This window comes from Pan troglodytes, chromosome 2, assembly GCF_028858775.2.
Source record: "Pan troglodytes isolate AG18354 chromosome 2, NHGRI_mPanTro3-v2.0_pri, whole genome shotgun sequence".
In the NCBI taxonomy this organism is placed as follows: Eukaryota; Metazoa; Chordata; class Mammalia; order Primates; family Hominidae; genus Pan; species Pan troglodytes.
In genome coordinates, this window is record NC_086015.1 from 115918514 (window position 1) to 115942930 (window position 24417).

The 24417-nt window shown below is 36.0% G+C and overlaps 2 protein-coding genes across 11 annotated transcripts in view; one reads left to right on the forward strand and one right to left on the reverse strand.

Moving 5' to 3' along the window:
* The window catches only part of SLC35A5 (solute carrier family 35 member A5), a 47818-nt gene that overhangs the window by 19326 nt on the left and 4075 nt on the right, over window positions 1-24417 (forward strand). For 2 of the 8 annotated variants that reach the window (XR_008547062.1, XR_001713537.2), the window contains exons 7-9: window positions 1028-1096; window positions 3940-4119; window positions 14859-14944. Coding sequence is in view for 4 of the 8 variants with exons in the window: in XM_063806993.1 (XP_063663063.1) it covers window positions 1028-1093 (66 nt within the window). In the remaining 4 variants the exon portion in view is untranslated. Of the gene's footprint in view, window positions 1-1027; window positions 2515-3939; window positions 5122-14858; window positions 14945-24417 lie in introns of those variants that run through there. The other 6 variants (XM_063806993.1, XM_063806992.1, XM_001155611.8 and 3 more) reach the window with 4 other exon arrangements.
* Window positions 23625-24417, reverse strand: part of CCDC80 (coiled-coil domain containing 80) — a 36658-nt gene continuing 35865 nt past the window's right edge. For all 3 annotated transcript variants that reach the window (XM_001156251.7, XM_016941651.4, XM_054680891.2), the window contains exon 8: window positions 23625-24123. In XM_001156251.7, the coding sequence (XP_001156251.3) occupies window positions 23777-24123 (347 nt within the window). In that variant the 3' untranslated portion in view covers window positions 23625-23776. The remainder of the gene's footprint in view (window positions 24124-24417) is intronic.

A 24417-nucleotide genomic window follows, 5' to 3' on the forward strand; every position in this document is an offset into this window, starting at 1 on the left:
TGGTTTACAGATAATAAATGAAAGAACTGGTACACCTATGTCTGACTCCAAGTCCCTTTCTCTTTCTATTCCACCATAGTTAGGGAAATAAGCTCATTTGTGAGAGAAGTTGGCTGTTCGTATTAGTAAGTCTTGTTGAATAGAAAGCCTGGCTCCTCAGTCCTTGTGGTTATTCATAAGCCAGTATGCCAGAAGGGCAGGGTTTGTTTATTTCACTAGAAAGGTAGTTTTCAAAAGGATCTTTGCAAGGCGAGTAGGAGGAAAATATTTTCTAGAAAAATGCTTATGTAATTATTCCGAATATCTCCCAGTGGCTTGCAATTGTTTTGGAAGGCTCTGTCAATCATTTTATTGGCAAGTTAATGATCTCTTTGAAGATTCAATTAAGGAGTTAAATATATGTTTAAATAAGTGAAATAGACATCTAGCATTAGATTTACAATTTTCTTGAGCACATAAAATATGAAATATTTTATACAATGAACATTTCACTCTTTGGGAAAAATAATCTATTGCTTAATAACATTCATAGCAGAGCTTCCCTGGGTGTAATGCCTCTGTCATGATTCAACAGATTCTAAAGATGAAAAAATTAGGATCTTGAGTTTCAGATACCCTGCTCTTAGCCAAAGTGTATATCCAGAAGTCTTTTATTCTTTTCCAACAGCCGATAATGCCATTTGCTCTAATTTTTAAGCAAAAGAAAATCTATATAGGTAACAAGGCCTATGAAGACCTATTTCTCTAACCTTTAATCATTTTTCTGCAAGACCAGCAGGTGGTGCTCCTCACTTTGCTCATGTTAGCTTTGAAATTTTGAGTACTGAGTACACTTCACTTTTTTATCCTCTCATACTTCTATAGTTAACTTTCCAAGAACATAAGTATTTATTTAATTTGACCAGATTATATCTATAGCTTAATGAGGTAAGACCAGTGATTTGTTAGTAAGGTTTTCCCTTAGTAATCTTTAAAAATGCTACATTTCCAGTTTTGTTCTAATTACTGCTTTCATGTTTCCTTTTAGGATGGAGAAGAACTAGAAAGACTTACCAAACCCAAGAGTGATGAGTCAGATGAAGATACTTTCTAACTGGTACCCACATAGTTTGCAGCTCTCTTGAACCTTATTTTCACATTTTCAGTGTTTGTAATATTTATCTTTTCACTTTGATAAACCAGAAATGTTTCTAAATCCTAATATTCTTTGCATATATCTAGCTACTCCCTAAATGGTTCCATCCAAGGCTTAGAGTACCCAAAGGCTAAGAAATTCTAAAGAACTGATATAGGAGTAACAATATGAAGAATTCATTAATATCTCAGTACTTGATAAATCAGAAAGTTATATGTGCAGATTATTTTCCTTGGCTTTCAAGCTTCCAAAAAACTTGTAATAATCATGTTAGCTATAGCTTGTATATACACATAGAGATCAATTTGCCAAATATTCACAATCATGTAGTTCTAGTTTACATGCCAAAGTCTTACCTTTTTAACATTATAAATACCTAGGTTGTCTCTTGAATTTTGAGGCCCTAGAGATAGTCATTTTGCAAGTAAAGAGCAACGGGACCCTTTCTAAAAATGTTGGTTGAAGGACCTAAATACCTGGCCATACCATAGATTTGGGATGATGTAGTCTGTGCTAAATATTTTGCTGAAGAAGCAGTTTCTCAGACACAAAATCTCAGAATTTTAATTTTTAGAAATTCATGGGAAATTGGATTTTTGTAATAATCTTTTGATGTTTTAAACATTGGTTCCCTAGTCACCATAGTTACCACTTGTATTTTAAGTCATTTAAACAAGCCACGGTGGGGCTTTTTTCTCCTCAGTTTGAGGAGAAAAATCTTGATGTCATTACTCCTGAATTATTACATTTTGGAGAATAAGAGGGCATTTTATTTTATTAGTTACTAATTCAAGCTGTGACTATTGTATATCTTTCCAAGAGTTGAAATGCTGGCTTCAGAATCATACCAGATTGTCAGTGAAGCTGATGCCTAGGAACTTTTAAAGGGATCCTTTCAAAAGGATCACTTAGCAAACACATGTTGACTTTTAACTGATATATGAATATTAATACTCTAAAAATAGAAAGACCAGTAATATATAAGTAACTTTACAGTGCTACTTCACACTTAAAAGTGCATGGTATTTTTCATGGTATTTTGCATGCAGCCAGTTAACTCTCGTAGATAGAGAAGTCAGGTGATAGATGATATTAAAAATTAGCAAACAAAAGTGACTTGCTCAGGGTCATGCAGCTGGGTGATGATAGAAGAGTGGGCTTTAACTGGCAGGCCTGTATGTTTACAGACTACCATACTGTAAATATGAGCTTTATGGTGTCATTCTCAGAAACTTATACATTTCTGCTCTCCTTTCTCCTAAGTTTCATGCAGATGAATATAAGGTAATATACTATTATATAATTCATTTGTGATATCCACAATAATATGACTGGCAAGAATTGGTGGAAATTTGTAATTAAAATAATTATTAAACCTATGTCTTGTGTTGCCACTCTGTCATTTAGGGTGGGATGTGGAGTACTTTTAATCTTAAAAAATAGAGTGAGACAAAAACCTACACAACTTTTAAAACTTTCTCTTTAAGTAGATCTTTACTTCTAACAATAACAAAGGCATTTTCATCAGTTATGTGAAATACGAAGATTATATCTATTATGGGCGATTTATTTTAAAGGTAAGGGAAATGAGGTACAGCAGGACCTTTTTAGGAAATGTGGCATACAAAACATTTTTATCTCATAAAACATAAAAATTACAAAAATATTCTTACAAAGGTATCACATACAGAATATATTAAATAGCAGATTTCAGTAGTGCATGGAGATTGATTTTCTTATTTACGATTACTTTTTTTCCTCACCTTCCTCTTTGGAAAGCATTTTTTGCACAAAGTTAAGTTTACTTATGTTAACTTGCCACTTAATGAGAGAGGAAGAGAAAGAGTGAAAGCACAAGATCATGTGCTGGAACTAAAAATGTTCTATTCAACCCAGCAATCCCTCTACTGGGTATCTACCCAAAGGAAAATAAATCGTTTTATCAAAAGGACACTTGCACTGGTATGTTTATCACAGCAGTATTCACAGTAACAAAGTCATGGACTCAACCTAAGTGTCCATCAGTGGTGCCTGGAATAAGAAAATGTGGTACATATACACCATGGAATACTTTGCAGCCATAAAAAATAATGAAACCATGTGCTTTAAAGCCACATGGATGCAGCTGGAAGCCATTATCCTAACTGAAATAATTCAGAAACAGAAAATCAAATACCACATGTTCTCACTTATAAGTAGGAGCTAAACAGTGGGTACATGTGGACACAGGATTCCAAAGTGAGAAGGGTGGTGTATTAGTCCATTCTCATGCTGCTATAAAGAAATACCCGAGACTGGGTAATTTATAAAGAAAAGGGGTTTAAATGACTCGCAGTTCTGCATGGCTGGGGAGGAGGCCTCAGGAAACACAAGCATGGCTGAAGGCGAAACAGAAGCAAGCACCCTCTTCACAAGGCAGCAGGAGAGAGAGTGCCAACAGGGGAAATGCCAGATGCTTATAAAGCCATCAGATCTCATGAGAACTTAACTATCATGAGAACAGCATGGGAGAAACTGCCCCCATGATTCAATTACCCCCACCTGGTTCCTTCCTTAACACCTGGGGATTATGGGGATTACAATTCAAGATGAGATTTGGGTGGGGACAGAAAGCCTAACCATATCAGATGGGAAGGACATGAGGGTTGACAAAATATGTATTGGGTACAATGTTCACTGTTTGGGTGATGGGTCCACTAGAAGCCCAAACTTCACCATTATGCAATGTACCATATATACGCAATGTAACAAACCTGTACATGCACCCCGTCAATCTGAAATAAAAGTTGTTTTTTTTTTTTAAGATGCGAAGTTCTGATATGTATCCACTGGAGGTCTTACGGGCACCACTGGTTTAAGAAGGTCAGAAGTCTGGAAACCATATCCTACATGCCCCTGAAATGAGGATAGTATAACCTGGAGAGGAGCAATTGTCATGTGAAAAAGGAAGTAGACATTTTTCTGCTCTGGAGAATCAAACTACAGTAAGATTTATATGGTAGTGATTATTATTTTATTATAATGAGGACTTTCCCAAAATAGGTTACTTTTCAACAGTTAAAAGAACCTTCCTGAAGAGTAATAGAGAATAGTAGTAAATTATCACTGAAGTTTTTAGGAAGAGATTGTGTCATCAGGATGTTTTAGAAGAGATTCCTTCATGATTGTAGAAGTTGGACTGATTTCTAAAGTCCCTTTCTATTTTTAGATTCTCTTCTGCACAGTTACGACCTACACATAATGCACTGAATCTGTTCCCTTGATAGTTTCTGCATAGGCTTTGGTTGTGCCACAAGTGTGGCCTGCAGTGAATGACCTGGTCTAACTCTGTCATTGGTCCTAGGACTGAACTGTCCAGGAATATGCCTAATCCTGAGGGAAAGCATCAACATGGCTGTTGGTTATAGAGAGAAAGATGGCTTAGACTCAAGATTTCAAATCCTTGTCCAGCTGCATCTTGCTGCCATGGGTTTTCAAGATCCACATACAGAGGGGATAACTTGACAGATTACTCTATAACTCTAAGGCTTTTTTTGCTTCTGAAGTCCCATGTGGAAGCCTTGTCACTTGTAAGCTGGACTAGACTGCGTAGATCTGCAGAGAATCTTTTTGCTTTTCTTTATAGACCCAATAGGCTCGATTAAATAGGCCATATCCTCCTTGGCTCCTTTTTCCTTTACCTGTATCCTGATTTTTCCCAAGAACATCTACCTTTCCTGTGGGGAGAAGAGGCAGAGGAAGTCAAGCTCAATGAAGTGTGATATATTTTTCTCTAAAACCTAGAGCAGAGTTTCTTAAACTTCCTTTTAACGGAAAAACAAATGTCATAAATGTCAGCATGGACTTTTTTCTACTTTACTGTTATTTAAATACGTACAAACATAATATGAAGTATAAACTGCTTATGCTTTTTATCTGAAAACCGAAACATTTACAAATTAAAATACAAAGCTTTACAACCAATAAATTTCTATTTCAAATATGAATGTAATGAGAAAGTGATACTTTGCTCAAATAGAATCATAACAGACCCCCAACAGTCCTGCAGAACTTCTGCCCTCACTTGCTGTTTTAATTCCTTCAAGTACCACCCTATGGCTGTCAAGATAACAGACTTATTGACTTTGCAAATCATGCATTTAATCCTGCTGTGGATTTATCAGCTCATGTTCCTAACAATCCCATATGGATGCTACTAACTCCCATTGGCCTTGGTGCCCTGGAAAGATTTTTAAAATATCAGCTTTATGTGTTCCCTGAAGTTCTGAAAGAACTCACTGGTAAAATTGCCTAGGCTTGGCACTTTTTTGAGATACTTTATTTTTCCCTCTCACAACATTCTCTCTCTCTCTTCCTTTTCCTCTTCTTGGTTCACTCTTGATCATTTGTTTTGCTAAAAAAAATCAGCCATTCATACAGATTTTTGAATTTATTTGCATAGGAATTTATGATTTATTCTCATAATCCTTTGAATTTCCCATTGGTGTAGTTCTGTTTTATTTCTCATTCTTAATTTTTTGTCTGAAAGTTTTTTCTATTATTTTGTAAAAATATAGTTCCTAACTAGCTATTTCTAATTATTTTTTTCCATTTTTATTGTGGTAAAATGCACAGCATAAAATTTCGTGTCTTAACCATGGTAAGTGTACAGTTCAGTAGTTATTAAGCACATTTTTATATTTATATTATGCAACCATCACCACTGTCTACCTCCAGAACCCTTTTCATGTTGCAAAACTGAAACTCTATACCCATTAAACAGTAACTCCCCATTCCTCCCTGCCCTCAGTCTATGGCAGCCAACATCCCACTTCCTGTCTTTATGTTTTTGACTATTCTAAATACCTCATTTATAAGTGGAATCATACAGTATTTGTCCTTTTGTGACTGACTTCTTTTACATAGCATGATGTCCTCAAGGTTCATCAGTGTTGTAGTGTGTCAGAATCTCCTTGCTTTTTAAGACAGAATAATATGTCATTTTATGTATATGCTACATTTCTTTATCCATTCATCCATCAATGGACACCTGGGTTGCTTACAGCAATTTAGCTCTTGTGAATAATGATGCTATGAACATAAGTGTACAAATAATCTCTTAGAGATCTTGCTTTCAATTCTTTTGAGTATATATACATGAAAAGTGGGCAAAGGACTTGAATAGGCAGTTCTCCAAAGAAGATATACAAATGACCAACGAGCACATGAAAAGATGATCAACATCACTAATTATTAGGGAAAGACAAATCAAATCTACCATGAGATATCACATCGCACCCATTAAAATGGCCACTAAAACATACACACACACAACAGAAAACAACAAGTGTTAGTATGTGGTGAACTTGGAACCCTTGTATACTGTTGGTGGGAATGTTGGTGGGTATAGCTGATGTGTATATACACACACACACACACACACACACACACACACACCCCTGGATGTGGAATTACTGGATTATATGGTAATTATTTATAAATTAAAGGGTACATTTTTAATTTTTTGAGGATCTGACATACTGTTTTCCTTAGAAGCTGTATCATTTTACATTCCCTCCAACAGTATACAAGGGTTCCAAGTTCCTCATATACTCACCAACACTTGTTGTTTTCTGTTTTTGTTTTTGTTTATTTAATGGCCATGGTAATGGGTGTGATGATGTAGACTTGATTTCCCTTGCGCTAATAATTAGTGATGTTGAGCATCTTTTTATGTGCTTGTTGGTCATTTGTATATCTTCTTTGGAGAAATGCCTATTTAAGTCCTTTGTCCACTTTTGAATCTGGTTGTTTGTTTTGTTGCCATTGTTGAGTTTTAGGAGTTCTCTATATATCTTGATATTAATCCCCTATCAGATATATTATTTGCAAATATTTTTCCTAATTCTGTGTCTTGCCTTTTTACTCTGTTGATAGTATGTTTTGATGTACAAAATTTTTAAATTTTAATGAAGTCCAAATTGTCTATTTTTTCTTCTATTGCCTGTGCCTTTGGTGTCATATCCAAGAGATCATTGCCAAATCGAATGTTGTGAAAATTTTTCCTTGTGTTTTCTATTGAGCTTTATAGTTTTAGGTCTCATACTTAGGTCTTGTATACATTTTGAGTTTATGTGAGTTTATTTTTGTACATGGTGTTAGGTAAGGGTCCAGCTTCATTCTTTGGCATGTGGACATCCAATTTTCTCAACACTGTTTGTTGAAAAGACTGTCTGTTCCCCCATTGATTGATATTGTTATCCTCGTCAATAATCATTTGACTACATATATGAGGGTTTATTTCTGGAATCTTTGTTCTATTCCATTGGTCTGTATGTCTGTCTTTATGACAGTACTATACTCTTTTGATTACTATAGATTTGTAGTCAATTTTGAAATCTAGAAGTATAAGTCCTTGGCTTTATTCTTCATTTTCAAGATTGTTTTGGCTATGCAGGGTCCCTTGATATTCTATATGAATTTTACGATGGGTTTTTCTATTTCTGCAAAAAAAAGTATTAAGATTTTGATATGGATTGCATTAAATCTGTAGATCATTTTAGTTAATATTGACAGCTTAATAAAATTGTCTTCCAATGTACATACATCTTTTCATTTATTTATGTCTTTAATTTTCAGAAATGTTTTGTAGCCTTCGTTGTACAGGTCTTTTACCTCCATGGTTAAGTTAATTTCCAAGTAATTTATTCTGTTCTTTTTGTTTTTGTTTTTGTTTTTGTTTTGAGACAGAGTATCACTCTGTCATCCAGGCTGGAGCGCAGTGGCCTGATCTTGGCCCACTGCAACTTTCACCTCCCAGGTTCAAGAGATTTTCCTGCCTCAGCCTCCCGAGTAACAGATTACAGGCATGTACCACCGTGCCCAGCTAATTTTTAGTAGAGATGGGGTTTCACCATGTTGGCCAGGCTGGTTTTGAACTCCTGACCTGAAGTGATCCACCCACCTTAGCTTCCCCAAGTGCTGGGATTACAGGCATGAGCCACCGCACTCAGCCAAGTAATTTATTCTTTTTGCTGCTATTATAAACGGAATTGTTTTCTTAATTTGCTGTTTGGATTGTTCATTGTTAGTATATAGAAATGCAACAGATTTTTTGTGTTGACTTTGTATCCTGATACTTTGCTAAATTCATTTATTAGTTCTAGTGGTGGTTTTGTGGAATCTTTAGGATTTTCTGCACATAAGATCATATCATCTGCAAACAGATAATTTTACTTCTTTCTTCTCAATTTGAATGCCTTGCATTTTTTTTTCTGCCTAATTGCTCTAGCTAAGACTTCCAGTGCTATGTTTCATAGAAGTGACAAAAGTGGAGATCCTTGCCTTGTTCCTGATTGTAGAGGAAAAGCTTTCAGTCTTTCACCATTGCTTATGATATTTGGGGTGCGTTTTTTACGTATGGATTGTATGGATTGTTTGTTGTATATATGGATTGGATGGATTGGATGTTGTAGTTTTTGTCTACGTTTCTAAGGGTTTTTATCATGAAAGGGAATCAAATGCTTTTTCTGCATGAATTGAGATAATCACATGGTTTTTCTTCATTCTGTTAATGTTATGTATTGCATTGATCATTCCAGGAATAAATCCCATTTGGTCATAGTGTATAATCTTTTTAATATGCTGCTGAATTCAGCTTGCTACTATTTTGTTGAGAGAGTGTGTGTGTGTGTGTGTGTGTGTGCATGCGTGCATGTGTGCACATGTGCACATGCAGTTACTCTAATAAAAGTAAATGTTTTGGAGCATAGGCATAGTGTGTTTTCTGATTCAGAGATTCTATTTTGTTCTAGTAGGACCTTTAATTTTTACCAGTTTCTTCATTCTTACCTTCATCACAAGTTTCCAGAGGATGCTACCTTGGTGCAGATCTCACTCCTTTCCTCAGCAATCTGCCTTTCCCAACATTGGCAGCTTTGATCCTCTGTACCATGAAGTCCCTTCTTTTCAACTCCCCAGAAGTCAGTATTATTAATTAACCAGGTCTCAGGCATGTTCTGAGTTTATCTACACTTGCTCTCTGTGGATGATGAGGATTTTTACATGTTCATAAGAGATATTGGTCTGTAGTTTTGTTCATAAGAGATATTGGTCCGTAGTTTCGTTTTCTTGTGGTGTATTTGCCTGGCTTTGGTATCATGGTAATCCTGGCCTCTTAGAATTAGTTAGGGAGTGTTTTCTCCTCTTCAAGTTTTTGAAAATGTTTGAGAAGGATTGGTATTAGTTCTTTAAATGTTTGTAAAACTCACCAATGAAGCCCTCCAGTCCAGAGCTTTTCTATGTTGAGTGTTTTTTTATTACTGATTCAATCTCCTTTCTAAGTCTACTCAGGTTTTCTATTTCTTTGTGACTTGGTTTGGTAGGTTTTATGTTTCTAGGTATTTGTCCATTTCATGTGTGTTATCCAATTTGTTGGTGTACAGTTGCTGATAGTACTCTCTTATAATTCTTTTTATTTCTGTAGAATCAGTAGTAATGGCCCCACTTTCATTTGTATGTTTTAGTAATCTTCTCTCTTTTTTCTTAGTCCATCCACCTAAAGGTTTGTCAATTTTGTTGATCTTTTCAAAGAAACAACTTTTGTTGTTTTTATGGATTATTTTCCTATTTTCTATTTCATTCATCTCTGCTCAGCTCCTTTCTTCTGCTAGTATGGGGTAATTTTGTTCTTTTTCTAATTCCTTAAGTTGTAAAGTTAGGTTTTTCATTTCAAATCTTGTTTTTTTTTTTAAATGTTTCTATAGCTATAAATGTTCTCCTTAGCATTCCTTTTATTGTATCCCATAAGTTTGGTATATATTTCCATTATCATTCATTTCTAAATATTTTTAAATTTCCTTTGTGATTTCTTCTTTGATCCATTGGTTAAGAGTGTGTTGTCTGATTTCCTCAAATTTGTGAATTTTTCAGTTTTCCTTCTGTTATTGATTTATAACTTTATTCTGTTATGGTCAAAGAAGATACTTGTATGACATCTATCTTTTAAAATCTATTGAGACATAATTTGTGACCTATGTATGTTCTATCCTGGAAAATGCCCCATGTGCACTTCAAAAGAATTTGTATTCTGTTGTTGATATATAGAGTGTTCTGTACATGTCTGTTAAATCTAGGTAATTTATTGTGTTGTTCAAGCCCTCTATTTCCTTACTTATCTTCTGTCTAGTTGTTCTATCCATTATTGAGAGTGGGATATTGAATTCTGCAAATATTATTGTAGACATTTCTATTTCTCCTTTCAATTCTGTCCGTTTTTGCTGTGTATTCTTTGATGGTCTGTTATTAGATACGTAAATGTCTACAGTTATATCTTCTTACTATATTGAACCATTTATTAATATATAATATCCTTCTTTGTCTCTCATAATCATTTTTGATTTAAACTTTATGTCATCTGACATTAATATAGCCACCACTGCTCTCTTTTGGTTATTATTTGCATAGAATACTCTTTTTCATTCTTTCACTTTTAACCTATTTGTGCCTTTAGAACTAAAGTAAATCTCTTGTAGAAAGCAGATAGTTGGATTATGGTTTTTAAAAAATCCATTCTGCCTATGTATGTCTTTTGTCTATGTCTCTCCAGTTTAACCTATTACATTTAAAGTAATTGCTGATAAAGAGGGACTTACTTTTATCATTTTGCTATTTGTTTTACATATGTCTTAAAGCTGTTTTCCTCTCGTTTTTTGCATTAATGTCTTCTTTTGTGTTAATTTTATTGTGGTGAAACATTTAAATTTCTTTCTCATTTCCTCTTGGCTACTGTCCTTCCTTTTCAACTTACAGAACTTCCTTTAGCACTTCTTACAGGGCAGGTCTAGTGGCAACAAACTCCCTCAGCTTTTGTTCATTGGTGAATGCCTATTTCTCCCTCACTTTTGAAGGACAGTTTTGCCAGATAGAGAATTCGTGGCTGGCAGGTTTTTGTTTTGTTTTGTTTTGTTTTTCCTTTAGCACTTTAAATATATTAGCCCACTGTCTTCTAGTCTTCAGAGTTTCTGATGACAAATCTGCTAATAATCTTATTGGGAATCCTTGTTTATAATGAGTTGCTTTTTTCTTGCTGCTCTCCAAATTCTCTGTTTGTCTTTGTCTTTCAACAGTTTAGATACAATGTATCTTGGTAGGGGTCTCTTTGGGTTCTTGCTACTTGGATTTCATTGAGTTTCTTGGATATTTATACTCATGGCTTTTATCAGATTTGAAAAGTTTTCAGTCATTATTTTTTCAGATACTCTATGTGGCCCTTTCTCTTTTCCTTTTGAACTCTTATAATGAGTGTGTTTGTCTGCTTGAAGATGTTGCATGGGTCCCTTGGTCTCTGTTCAATTTTCTTTAGTCTTTCTGTTCTCAGACTCAATAATTTTCATTGTTGTGTGTTTAGGTTTCCTGATTCTTTATTCCACCTGCTCCAATCTGTCTCTGAGTTCCTCTAGTGAATTTTTTATTTCAGTTTTTGTACCTTTCAGCTCCAGAAAGTTTCCCAAAAGGGAGGAAAGAGAAAAATTGAAGTGGATGGGGAGAAGGAAAAGGGCCCCAGCCTTTTAAATCCCCTAGAAGTCACTTCAATCCAAGAGAAAGTGGCTTAGAACAATGAGAGGAAGTGTAACACCATTAGCTGCCACCATTTTGTCTGCTTTTGTGTGATCAGAAGCAGCAATCAGTGATCAGTGCACAGATATCCAATATTTGGATGACAGGGTAATTTTTTGCAGGATGCTCTCCTGAGTCCTATACCATAAGCTGTTTGCAGGCTATTTTAGGAACACAGGCATAATTACCTGCCTCAGGGGTAAGGAGTGTTGAATGGGAAGCTGTTGCTGTGCTAAGAGCTGTAATTGACCAAAATTTAAGATAATTTACAGTCCAAGCCTTCCCTTGGAAATTGTAAGCAGTGAGTAGACTCCAGAGTTGCAAAACAGCCATATCAAACAGATTCTGCCAGTGCAGTACTGTTGTCTAAGTGGGGAGAGAGATTTCCAGAGCTTCTTGCTCTGTCATCTTCCTAGAATCCTCTCTTTAGTTAATTCTTGCTTTATTAAAGTATATCTTGTTTTTTCCTAGGGTTTATGCTCTAATATCTTTTATGTGTAGTTGAAATACATTTTTTTCTTATTTATTAGTTAATATATTTATAACTAGTAGAATCATTGCTTCAAGTATGTATACCTTAGGCCAATCTTCAAAGACTTTGAAATATAATATTATTATTATCAGTATTTTCCAACTATTCTGTTTCGAGTCAAGGGTAGTGTGTTTGAAGTTTTTATTCACAATAACCTCAATTTTTGTTAATGATTAATTTCTAGTTTTTATATCTTTGGTTAAAGGGTGATATCTATAGTCTATCTTTTATAGAATTATGACTATTTCCTTTATGACAAATTTTGTGAATGTTTCATGAGCATTTAAACAGAAGATATGCTCTCTGTTTCTTAGCACAAAATTTATTATAAGGTTATTGTTATTTTCCCCTTGTATTTTATTTCTGGCTATTTTTATTTTGTATCATTCACCATTTTTTTTTTTTTTTTTTGGTGCAAAAAGCTTCATGCCAGTTATATCTTAACTGATTTATATATGTCCTTAATAATTGAAAGTTACCACTTTTTCCCATCTAATGCTATTTAATATTAAATTCTATTTGTCAATATTATTATGGATAACACTGTTTGTATTTTTTATAATGTAAATATTATATGACAATATTGCTGATGTTAATATAGTGATACTAATGTTAATATTGGTATCATTAATAATGTTATATTAATTATTGTTACTTGCATATTTTTATTGAATTATTAGGTGTAGTTTGGCCTATCTTTAGTAATCAATAATTTTTTTTGAGAAAGTTGGTATTGGTTTGGTATTTTGAACTGGTCTGAAAGCTTTTTATAATATTTGAAATGTATTACACCTATATTTCTAGTCTGTTTTATTACTAGTGATTAGTTTTACATTTTTAAAAGCAACTTAGAACTAAATGATGTTATCAAGTTCAAAAAATAAAATTATTAATGTACTGTCTTCACTGAAAGATGAGGAACTTAGGATGTGTTTCCTCCCAACTCCCAGTTTGTCTTAATAAGCTCTGGGTATTTTGTCCAGGTCTATTATCCTCTATCGCATCAATTCTAAGACTCGTGTTTTAACATATTACTATCTCTGAAATTGGGATGTTTTAAACAATCGCATGTTAAAATAGCTGCTGCCTCGTGATGGTAGTGATGAAGCTGTCTTTGCCTGTGCATGCAGGTATTTGGCATGACTGAATAAGTACAACTTCTTGACATTTCAGTCAACACACCACTTAAGGACCATTTGAGGAGAGAATAAAGGTGTTACTTCTCTGAAAATCTTCCTTTGATGCCTCCTGTTAAGAACAAGAACATGACAGCCTCAAATTATACAGAATGGGTATCGATAGCTTAGAGAAAAAGTCCTGGAGACAGCAGAGAAACTCCCTTAAGAAATTAGGCATCATCATCAGTTCTCTCAGTGGTGCAGAGAACTATTCTGTGTGGAAAACTTCAGACATCTACAGCAATGAATCAAATAGTGATTCAAAAGATTCTGGCTTGAAATGGGAAAATGTTTTAGGAATAGCTTTATTAATTTATTTAGCTTATTGTTTCCCTTTTATGTTATTAGAGAGTGATACATGATAAATCAGTCTTTAAGCACACTTTAAACAAATATAAAATAAAAATTCTAAGTAATAAAAAGGCATTGTTTTTAGTTAGCAGCATACTTTCTTAGTGGGATATAAAATTGTGGTGCCACTTGGAATTTATGCTGTCATAATTTGTTAACTTGGAAGTTCCTTTTAAAAAATGTTTTACTATATATAGTTTTTTTTTCAAGAATGAATAGTTTGCCTTTTAGTTTATTAATCCCAGTTATCACAACTAATTAAACTTAATTTGTTCATGACATAACTTCCTCATTCATAACTTTTTAATGCTAATTCATCTATCAGCTGGAAGCAGTCTTAAAATAGATTTTTCTTTTCTGAAAAGAGTTTTGACTGATAAATTTCCTGAGGTTTGGTATATATATATATATATGTATATATCTTCAGCATCTAATAATTATCTACTAACTCCAGATTTTTTCTATTCATCTTACTACTCAAAGAGGTTTTGCATTTTTTGTTACTTTCTATAGCCATTTAATACAAGGGACAGCTTGTCTGGAAAATGATTTGAGTCACCCTTTTTTTCCATCAGAAATTAATCTTTTTTGTTTCATGTAGAATTACCAAGATGTTAAAGGTTTCCCTGCTCTATTTTAAGTGTGTGTGTGTTTTCTTTGTAGGTAAGCAATTTTTTGAGTGTTTGTATGCCTTTTATATAGGCCCTTTATTTAAGGTTCCTGTGTACTCATATTTAAACAGAGTTTAACATTCCAGTTGGGCCTAATATTTGCCAGAAAAAAATAGCATAGATAGAATCTTCCTTACCTAATCCCTCTTTTCCTGAACAATGTTTGAATGCCATCTTTAACTTATTCTAAAGGGCTGGAAGCTACTTCAAGGATGTGGAAGGAAGGCAGGAGCCATAGAAAATTGCAATGAGGGAATTTTGTGGGTGTGTGCTTTTCCTCTACATTGCTTGAAATTCCTGCTTTGAGAGCCAGTTCCACACAGATACAATTACTACTGTCTCCTGTTTGTGAGGAGGGAGTATCAGTTGAATTTTAGTTTCTTCTCTTGTTTTAGATTAAGCCCCCTAATTTGGTGAGAAATCTGGTTAAGTGAAGTTCCTTGAAAGCAGCACACAACTTTTCTCTAAAGCTGTGAAATTGGTAATTAGAATTTTTTATATTTTATACTTATAAATACTATATAATATTTTATATGTTTTATATTTATGTCTTATACGTTTAACGTACAATATAAACTATTTTAACATTTTAGATTTAATATTTTGTATATATGTTAATATATATATTCTGCCCTGCAAAACCAGACTCCACACAGCATAATCAAATAAACCTTTTATTTACAGGCAAAGGATATAGTACAAGAAGAAAAAGAGAATACAGATGACATTGGGGGTCCAAGAGACATTCCATATTTAAGCTTCATAATGTCCTTATTTGCACACATATACCACACTGCCTTCATTTTCTCCAGCTGATAGATTTGTGTAAGAAATCTTGACTTTGAGAGTTCAATGTCATTCCCAACAGGGTCTTTATGTCTGTCTGGTCATGTTATCAGCCAGTCTTACTTAATGTATTAGGCCAGTTGGAAACCATCATTAAAGAAACTGACCCTGGTGATCACCAGAGTAGTTTCAGACTATAAACAACACATCATAAATCCCACTGCCCTTATCTTGGCCAAGAGACAAAACTGGACATTCTGATGACCCCAGAGATTATGACAGTGTTTTCTGGTCTAATTAAACCATAGTCTTCATATACCTTTACCACACCTCCTTCCTCCAATTAGGAAGCTAAGTGGGTAAGAAAGAAAAAATAAAGGCAGAGCATAACGATGTCACCCATCTTTGGCCTCTTAGCCGGAGCTGATCCTTACATGAGCAGTAGACTATAAGTGTGTTAATTATTTTTCCTACTGCAGAGCTTCTTCACGTTGGAATGGTGAATAGGTACACATTTCTCAAAGCTCAAAGTGCAAGTCTAGGGATATTCTCTAGTTTCAATCTTGGTGAAATTTTTTTCTATGAATTCATTACTTTTTAGTTTATTTCAGGGAGGGGGTGGTGTTTTTTAATGAATTAATACAAGTGTCAGCATCTTTCATGGACATCCAGACAATTTCTTAAAGATGGGAGAGGTAAAAAATCTTCAGGAGAAACTGTGCCTGAACTGTGAGTATCCAGAAGCCATTGACCATGTTAATGGTGGAGCCAATATGAAGTACTTGCTAAATCATGTGGTGCGTGAAAGGAAGAGCAATGTTATAATTGCATCCTCCTAAAGACTACATAACCATCATCATCTCTCCCTGGTCCCTTCCACCTGCCAAACCCCCATAAAAACCCATAATTGATGATACATATTAGTTTATAATTAACGGTGTACCTAACTGTTCTCTACTAGTCTGAACCTCTGTACAGAGAAATGTCAGTTTTGTATTCCTGGTTCCTGGAAAAGTACATATAGAATAGTATAAATACAATAAATGTTTGAATTATCGTGTAACTTGAGTCTAAATTTTAAGTTAGTATCCTGTATTAAGAACTGGGTTGATCAAATGGTTCTTTGCACATATCAAGGCTTTCGACTATTCCCAACCAGGTCTTCCCAAATTTGGGCATATTCCTGCCTCTGCCTACCCTGTTCTAATTTGGCACTCTAAAGATAGTTCATAAAAAGCAAGCCAAAGATAGAAAAGAGAGCTAAGGCTACAGGAGGAATTTACTCTTTAACATTTGGGGGAAGGAAAATGAGGCTTGTCTACAGCAGGGACTGGCTGTCTTCCAGAAATGGTTTCCCAAGGTGTTCCCTACCTCTCTTTTTCTTGGATATCCTTTTGCATTATAGATAGCCTTGGGAAGGGTGTCACCTTTATCCTATCAGTTACACCTAATCAATTGTAGTCATCTGAGAGCCAGAATTATTATTGATAGAGGGGCCTGGGAAAGGAGAAAAGGACCAGGAGAGAGGAAGGTATACTTATTGCAGAGGAGAAAAGCCAAAGAACGTTTGCCCATGGGCAGTCTTAGCTATTTAAAATCACCCACTTCTTCATCCGGCTCCCTTGGCACATGTATCAGCCCATGGATTGGGAGGTGTAGGACCATTCTTTTTCTTTCTGGAAGGAAAGCACTGACATTTAATCTCTGTGCGGTCTGCTCAGGGGCTGCCCAGTTTGTCCAAGCTTTAGGATATTAGAGAGATTACGCATTTGTGGTCTCAAGTTAGGAAACTGTGTTGAAGAACAAATATGTCCCTTATTAGAGGGACTCTTTAGATGTTTAGGGTGCTCACAATCCTTGCCAACCTGATGTCCTTGGAAGCTCCAGTCTGGCTGTAAGGAGATGATGAGGGGTTCTGTGTGTTGGAGGTGATGACCTCATTGAGTCTCAGCCACAGCAGGGCATTATGCAGGAAAGAATTCAATGGAGTTATTTAATACCTTTCCCTATTCCCACAAAAATCTGGAACTGGGTTCTGAACTGAGAAGTCTGGGTTCCCTGAGAATTGGACATCAGTTCAACCACAGGAAGCTTCTAAATTTAGCACTCTACTCCCAGAGGGCCAAGAAAAATTCACAAATGTCACAAACTTAGGAACTTAGGTATCTAGTCTTCTCTGTCATTTTGTAATGAGAAACTGAGGCCCATAGGTAAAACATCTCACCTCCAGTCACACAGGTAAGTACATGGCAGGGCAAGGACAGGCACCCAGTTTTCCCAAGTCCAGTGGCCTTTTCATGATACCCATTTCTGTGTATCATTTCATTGATTTCTGTGACAGCTGGCCCTTTGCCCCTCATCACCAAATCTTAACTCTTTGGACTTCAATAATGTGCAAAATTAAGAGGAAGTCTGGCATCGGGAGCTTTACACAACTCAGAGAGAACTGAGGAAAGTAGTTAGCATGTTAACTGTGCCTCACCTTGACCTGAAGTGAAGAGCACTCACCAAGCCACAACCTGCTATCTGCACACCCCACACCATGAGGTAAAGGACAGCCAAGGAAGAGAAAGGAAAGAAAAGCAATCCGGCAGGGAGATCAGGGAGCGAAACGAACAGAGAAACGAACAGAGGTTTTTTCCAAGGGCCTTCTATTTTTCTACAATCTCCACACATTCAGTACTGAGACACATTAAGAAGGGCCCACTGAGGCCATCATTCACCCTACTCTCGGGCTGCTTCCATCCTCCAGGCTTCTAGAAGTTGAGAAAGCATGAGCTTCATTGTTAACTATATTACAGAAAATGGGACCAGCTGGGTTGCACCCACTCCCCTGTGTCTGGACCTCCTGCCTATGTAGCAGAAAAGGATCTTTCTGCTGAATTAATATTCACCTCAGAGCCCTGGGAGATGTCTGATGAAAAGTAGTTTTTGAAGAGTCTTGTGACAACCAGCAATTTCGGCAAAGCTATGTCCTCAAGAGTCTTCCAGATTTCCCCAACTCTACAGAATGCTTTTCTTTTTAAATACCATAATCCCATAATCTTTCTCAAAAATTATAAAACTGTATTTTATTTTTCTCATTTATTTGGGAGTTTGGTAAGAAACGTTTGGGAAGAAATGCTTTTATGGAGAAACTACTCAGATTTGAAACTACCTAGTTTATACTACCAGAAGACAGAGATTCAGGTTAGCTAGTTTGCTAATCCTCACAGTTTCAGAGATATGCCTTGTATTTTTCCAGATTATAGGCTTTGAGGACATTCACCAATAGCATCCTCCTCTGAATGTATTTTGGTCCTTTTGCTAAGCTATGGCTTATTTTATAGTCCTCCAAATGATGATCTATGACTTCTCTGCCTGCTCATTAGAGGAAGAAAAGCTCAGATGCATTGCTAACTATTATTTCAATGCCAGTGGAACTAGAGAAATGCTTGAAAAAGTAATCTCAGGTTGTAAAAAAGTACTATCTTTTTTTGGTTGCAGGAGCTAGAACCCTATTATTCTGAGAGTAAATTTTCTATTATTCCTATCTAATTCATTTTCTTGGGAGATGAAACTCCCTCTTTTTTTTTGGTGGGGAGACAGGGTCTCACTTAGTCACCCAGGATGATGGAGTGCTGTGGCGCGATCACGGCACACTGAAGCCTCAACCTCCTAGACTCAAGCGATTCTCTCACTTCAGCCTCCTGAATAGCTGGGACCACAGAGACACACCACCTTACCCAGCTAATTTTTTGTATTTTTTTGTAGAGACAGGGTTTTGCCGTGTTGCCCAGGCTGGTATCGAAGTCCTGGGCTCAAGCGACCTGCTCACCTTGGCCTCCCAAAGTGCTGGGATTACAGGTGTGAGCCCCTCACTGCTCCTGGCTCCCTCATTATTATATTTCCTGAAGTTGAGATGATTTGGGTCCTTTACTTAGAAATTGTCATCACACAATTTCAGAAAGAAAGGTAAAGAAATCCATTTTTATTGGCAACTTTGGGCTATGCTTCATCCTGGCAAAAATTTAAAAGCAGTACACTTCGACGTGGCTCACTTTCCTGCACACCTCAGGCAGCTTGTACAGACTATCCAAGAAAAAATGAGGAGGAAAGTGCTCCATCAAGGAAGAGGGATGAGATGGGAGCATAATTCACACACTAAGAACTGAGTTCTAAAGTCACTTGAGCTTTCTGGAGCTCAGTTGCCTGTAAAACAAGGAAGAATGAATGGTCTTTATGGAAAATGAATGGCAGAATAAGTGATTTGTCAAGTTCATTGAACTATAAATTCCATTTTTACTGTCATTTATTTATAACAAAGTTCAGATATAAAGAAAAATGAACATACAGTAGGCACAGATAAACCTATAGCAAATATTCACATGTGGTTTGAATGCATTTATTAATCTCTGTACTTATTAGAATTAATAATAATACTAAAATGATTTGGAGAATTAATGATTAATTACAGTGGAAAATAGCCTTCCCATTATTGTTAGAGGATGGTGCCATCATGATGCTAAATGCCTATCTGAGGGGAAGCTCATAAATATTACTTGACAATATTACTTGATAAATATTTGTTGAAAAAAGAAATGTAGTAAAGAAGCAAGGATGGCTGGGCATGGTGGAGCATGGCTGTGGTCCCAGCTAACTTGGGATGCTGAGGTGGGAGGATTGTTTGAGGGAAGCCGAGTTTGCAGTGAGCCAAGATTGCACTACTGCACTGCAGCCTGGGTGACAGAGTGAGACCCTCTCCAAAAAAAAAAAAAAAAAAAAGAAGAAGCAACGAAAGGAGGGAGGAAGGGAGAAAGTTTACTTTGATATGCCATATGATTGTTGAAACAAATGCTCTTTTTTCAAAGACAAGGATTATACTCCTTTGCATTCCAGCTACTTTGGTCCATTGTAACTTGGTAACCTTTGCCTTGAAAACAAAAAGAATCCCTGGATATAATCTCCTTCCTTGTAATTTTTTTTAATAAGATGCCAGTATGGTAATAGGTCCTTAGCAAGAAAGTACAGGCACATCTTATTTTATTATACTTCTCAGATACTGCATTTTTTACAAATTGAAGGTTTGTGGCAACCCTGAATCAAGGAAGTCTGTTGACATCATTTTTGCAATAGCATGTACTCACTTTATGTCTCTGTGTCACATTTTGGTAATTCTTGCAATATTTCACACTGTTTCATTATTATCTCTGTTATTAAAATCTGTAGTCAACGATCTTTGATGTTGCTATTATAATTACTGGGGGCACCATGAACCACACTTATATAACACAGTAAACTTAATAAATGTGTGTATGTTCTGATTGCTCCAACAACCAACCTTTCTCCAACCTTTCTCCTTCTCCTCAGGCCTCCTTAGTCCCTGAGACACAATATTGAAAGTAGATCAATTAATAACCCTAAAATAGCCTCCAAGTATTTCAAGTGAGAGGAAGTTGCAATCGTTCACTTTAAATCAAAAGCTAGAAATGAATAAGCTTAGTGAGGAAGGTGTGTCAAAAGCTGAGACAGGCTGAAAGCTAAGCCTCTTATGCCAAACAACCAAGTTGTAAATGCAAAGGAAAAGTTCTTGAAGGAAATTAAAAGTGCTACTTTGTGAATACATGAATGATAAGAAAGTAAAACAGCCTTATTGCTGATATGGAGAAACTTTGAGTCATCTGAATAGAAGATCAAGCCAGCCACAAAATTCCCTTAAGCCAAAGCCTAATTCAGAGCAAGGCCCTAACTCTCTTCACTTCTATGAAAGCTAAAGGGAGGTGAGGAAGCTTCAGAAAAAAAGTTTGAAGGTAGCAGAGTCTGGTTTGTGAGTTTTAAGAAAAGAAGCCTTGTCCATCCATAAAAGTGCAAAGTAAAGCAGCAAATGTTGATGTAGAAGCTGCAGTAAGTTATCCAGAAGATCTAGTTAAGATAATTAATGAAAGTGGCTACACTAAACAATAGATTTTCAAAAGAGATGAAACAGCCTTATATTGGAAGAAGATGCTATCTCAGACTTACGTATCTAGAGAGGAGTAGTCAATGCCTCACTTCAAAGCTTCAACCAACAGGCTTACTCCTTGTTAGAAGTTAACGCAGCTGGTGACTTTAAGTTGAAATCAATGCTCATTTACCGTTTCCCCAAATCCTATGACTTTTCAGAATTATGCTAAATCTAATCTGCCTGTGCTCTATAAATGGAGCAACAAAGCCTGAATGACAGCACGTCTATGGACAGCATGGTTTACTGGATATTTTAAGCCCACATTTTGAGTCTTACTGCTCAGGAAAAAAAAGAATCTTTTAAAAATATTGCTGTTCGGGCCGGGCGCAGTGGCTCATGCCTGTAATCCCAGCACTTTGGGAGGCCAAGGCCAAAGTCAGTAGTTCGAGACCACCCTGACTAACATGGTGAAACCCCATCTCTACTAAAAATACAAAAATAAGCTGGTTGTAGTGGCGGGCACCTGTAAATCCAGCTACTCGGGGGTCTGAGGCAGGAGAATCACTTGAACCCCGGAGGCAGAGGTTGCAGTGAGCCAAGATCGCACCACTGCACTCCAGCCTGGGTGACAGAGCAAGACTCCGTCTCGGAAAAAAATATATATATATATATTATATTTTATATATATATATATATATTTTATATATGTATATAAAATATATATAAATGATCAGTTCCAGACCACCATAATATATATAATATATATATATAGCTGTTCACTGACAATATACCCAGTCACCCAAGAACTTGGATAGAGATATACAAGGAGATTAATGTTTTCGTGCCTGCTAACACAATACCTATTGTGCAGCACAGGAATCAAGGAGTCATTTGCACTTTTCGTGAGGCTATAACTGTCACAGATTGTGATCCCGCTAATGGATCTGGGCAAAGCAAATTAAAAACCTTCTGGAAAGGATTCACCATTCTAGATGCCGTTAAGAACATCGCGATTCATGGGAGAAGGTCAAAATAGGAAGATCAACGAGTTTGGAAGCTGATTCCATCCCTCATGGATGATTTTAAGAGGCTCAAGACTTCATTGGAGGAAGCTCTGCTATAGATATAGTGGAAATAGCAAGAGAACTGGAATTAGAAGTGGAGCCGGAAGATGTGACTGAATTGCTGCAATCTCATTTTGTAATGAGATTTTTTAAGTTAAACTTTTGTAAGTTTAATAGATGAAGACTTGCTTCTTATGAATGAACGAAGAAAGTGATTTCTTGAGATGGAATCTACTCTTGCGTAAGTTGCTATGTACATTATTGAAATGACAACAAAGGATTTATAATATTACATAAATTTCATTAATAAAGCAGCAACAGGGTTTGAGAGGATTGGCTCCAATTTCAAAAGAAGTTGTACTACTGGTAAAATGCTATCATACAGCATCACATGCTGCAGAGAAATCTTTCATGAAGAAAAAGTCAATCGAAGTGGCAAACTTCATTGCTGTCTTATTTTAAGAAATTGCCACCATCACCCCCAACCTTCAGTAACCACCACCCTGATCATTCAGCAGCCATCAACATCAAGGCAAAAAGATTATGATCATTAGCAATTTTTAGCAATAAAGTATTTTTAAAATAAAACATGTACATTTTTTAGACATAAAGCTATTATACACTTAATAGACTACAAAAGAGTGTAAACATAACTTTTATATGCACTTCTTGAGAAACCAAAAATTTTGTGTGACTCACTTTATTGCGATATCCACTTTATTATGGTGGTCTGGAACTGATCCTATAATATCTCCATGGTATGCCTGTGCTGTACAGGGGGTAAAGTGTGAGGGGTCAAGAATTTTCATGCCAGAAATTCCATAGCAGCCTACTAGAACTCTGGAAGTATCGCCTTTGGCTGCAGTGCCAGATTCTGGTGAGGATTTCCTGGACCCCGATTTATATCTGAAAAAACACTAAAAATAACAGAAGCAGGGCAGGAAGTGGCTGTGATAACAAAGCTGGGCTTGGTACTTTCTCTGGCTTTTGTGGCCAATATTACTGGACTCCCGTGGTATCAAGTTTCATAAAAGAAACTCATACAAAGCAGAGAGATCTTAATTATTTTCAGACTGGCATTTCAAAAAGTGTCAATTTAAGTAAGTATTATAAGTTATTTGTTCTTTGTTTTATCTTTTCAGATGTTTCCTGAAAACATTGTGGTGTGATCTTTAACAGAGTTTTCACTTACCAATTAATACAAAAATAAGAAAAAGCTTTAAATACATATTTTATAAAATTTTATATGCCAAATAAGGTCCTTTATATAAGAAAAGGAAAATAATATCAATTTTCAGTACCATTATTTAGCACTAGAGCCCCTCCACTTAGAAAAACAATCCTTTTAAATGTCTTTATGATTTAAGGTTTCAATAATAACTCATGAATAGGTGAAAGTTTACTATTTATTTAATCTTAGAAAAACACTGAAAGAAAAAGGCAGGAAATGTAGTACGCAGTGTGGAAGAATGGAGCTGGCCACATGTAGTTTTAGCAGCTGCAGAGGAAACTGGCTGAGTCTAAGGTTACATATTTCTGTTCAGTAAGGGTATCCATGGTGATAACTCTCATGATGACGGTAGTCATCCTGGTAACCATCCTGGTATCCTTGGTGGTAACTATGGTAACCATAGCCTGCATACTCATCTTCTGGGCAGCGCATCCCCAGTGACTGCTGAATCGCCATTTCCTGTCTCCGAAGTTGCATCGAATCAATTAAATCATACACAATCACCATGGACCACATTGGGGAAGGATACCAGGATTTGACATTTCCGTCTTTTCCAACTAGAAGCATGGAGAAGTACTCCGGGCTCACTTGAAAATAGTTACGAATGTCTTTCACCAAATGGGCTGGTACGTCTTCTCGCTCAACAACAGAGCTCCCTAGAATAACATTGGAATAGTTATTGTTAGTGGATTAAAGAGTCAGAGCCCATGAAAACATTAAAGTGTGAGGAAATTACTGTGAGAATAGGGAGGACCCATGAGCCTCTTCTCTTTAGTTCAAAATCTAATTAAAGAAGTTTGCTGGGGCTTTTTCTACTAGAAATTAAATGTCCCTGCTTTCTGCAACACGATTAGGGTCAAACTTTGGGGCACACGATGTGTCTTTTGTAGGAATGTTACAAAGTATAAAACCAATTCCTTAATTTAATCCTGGCAAGACTAATTTCTTTA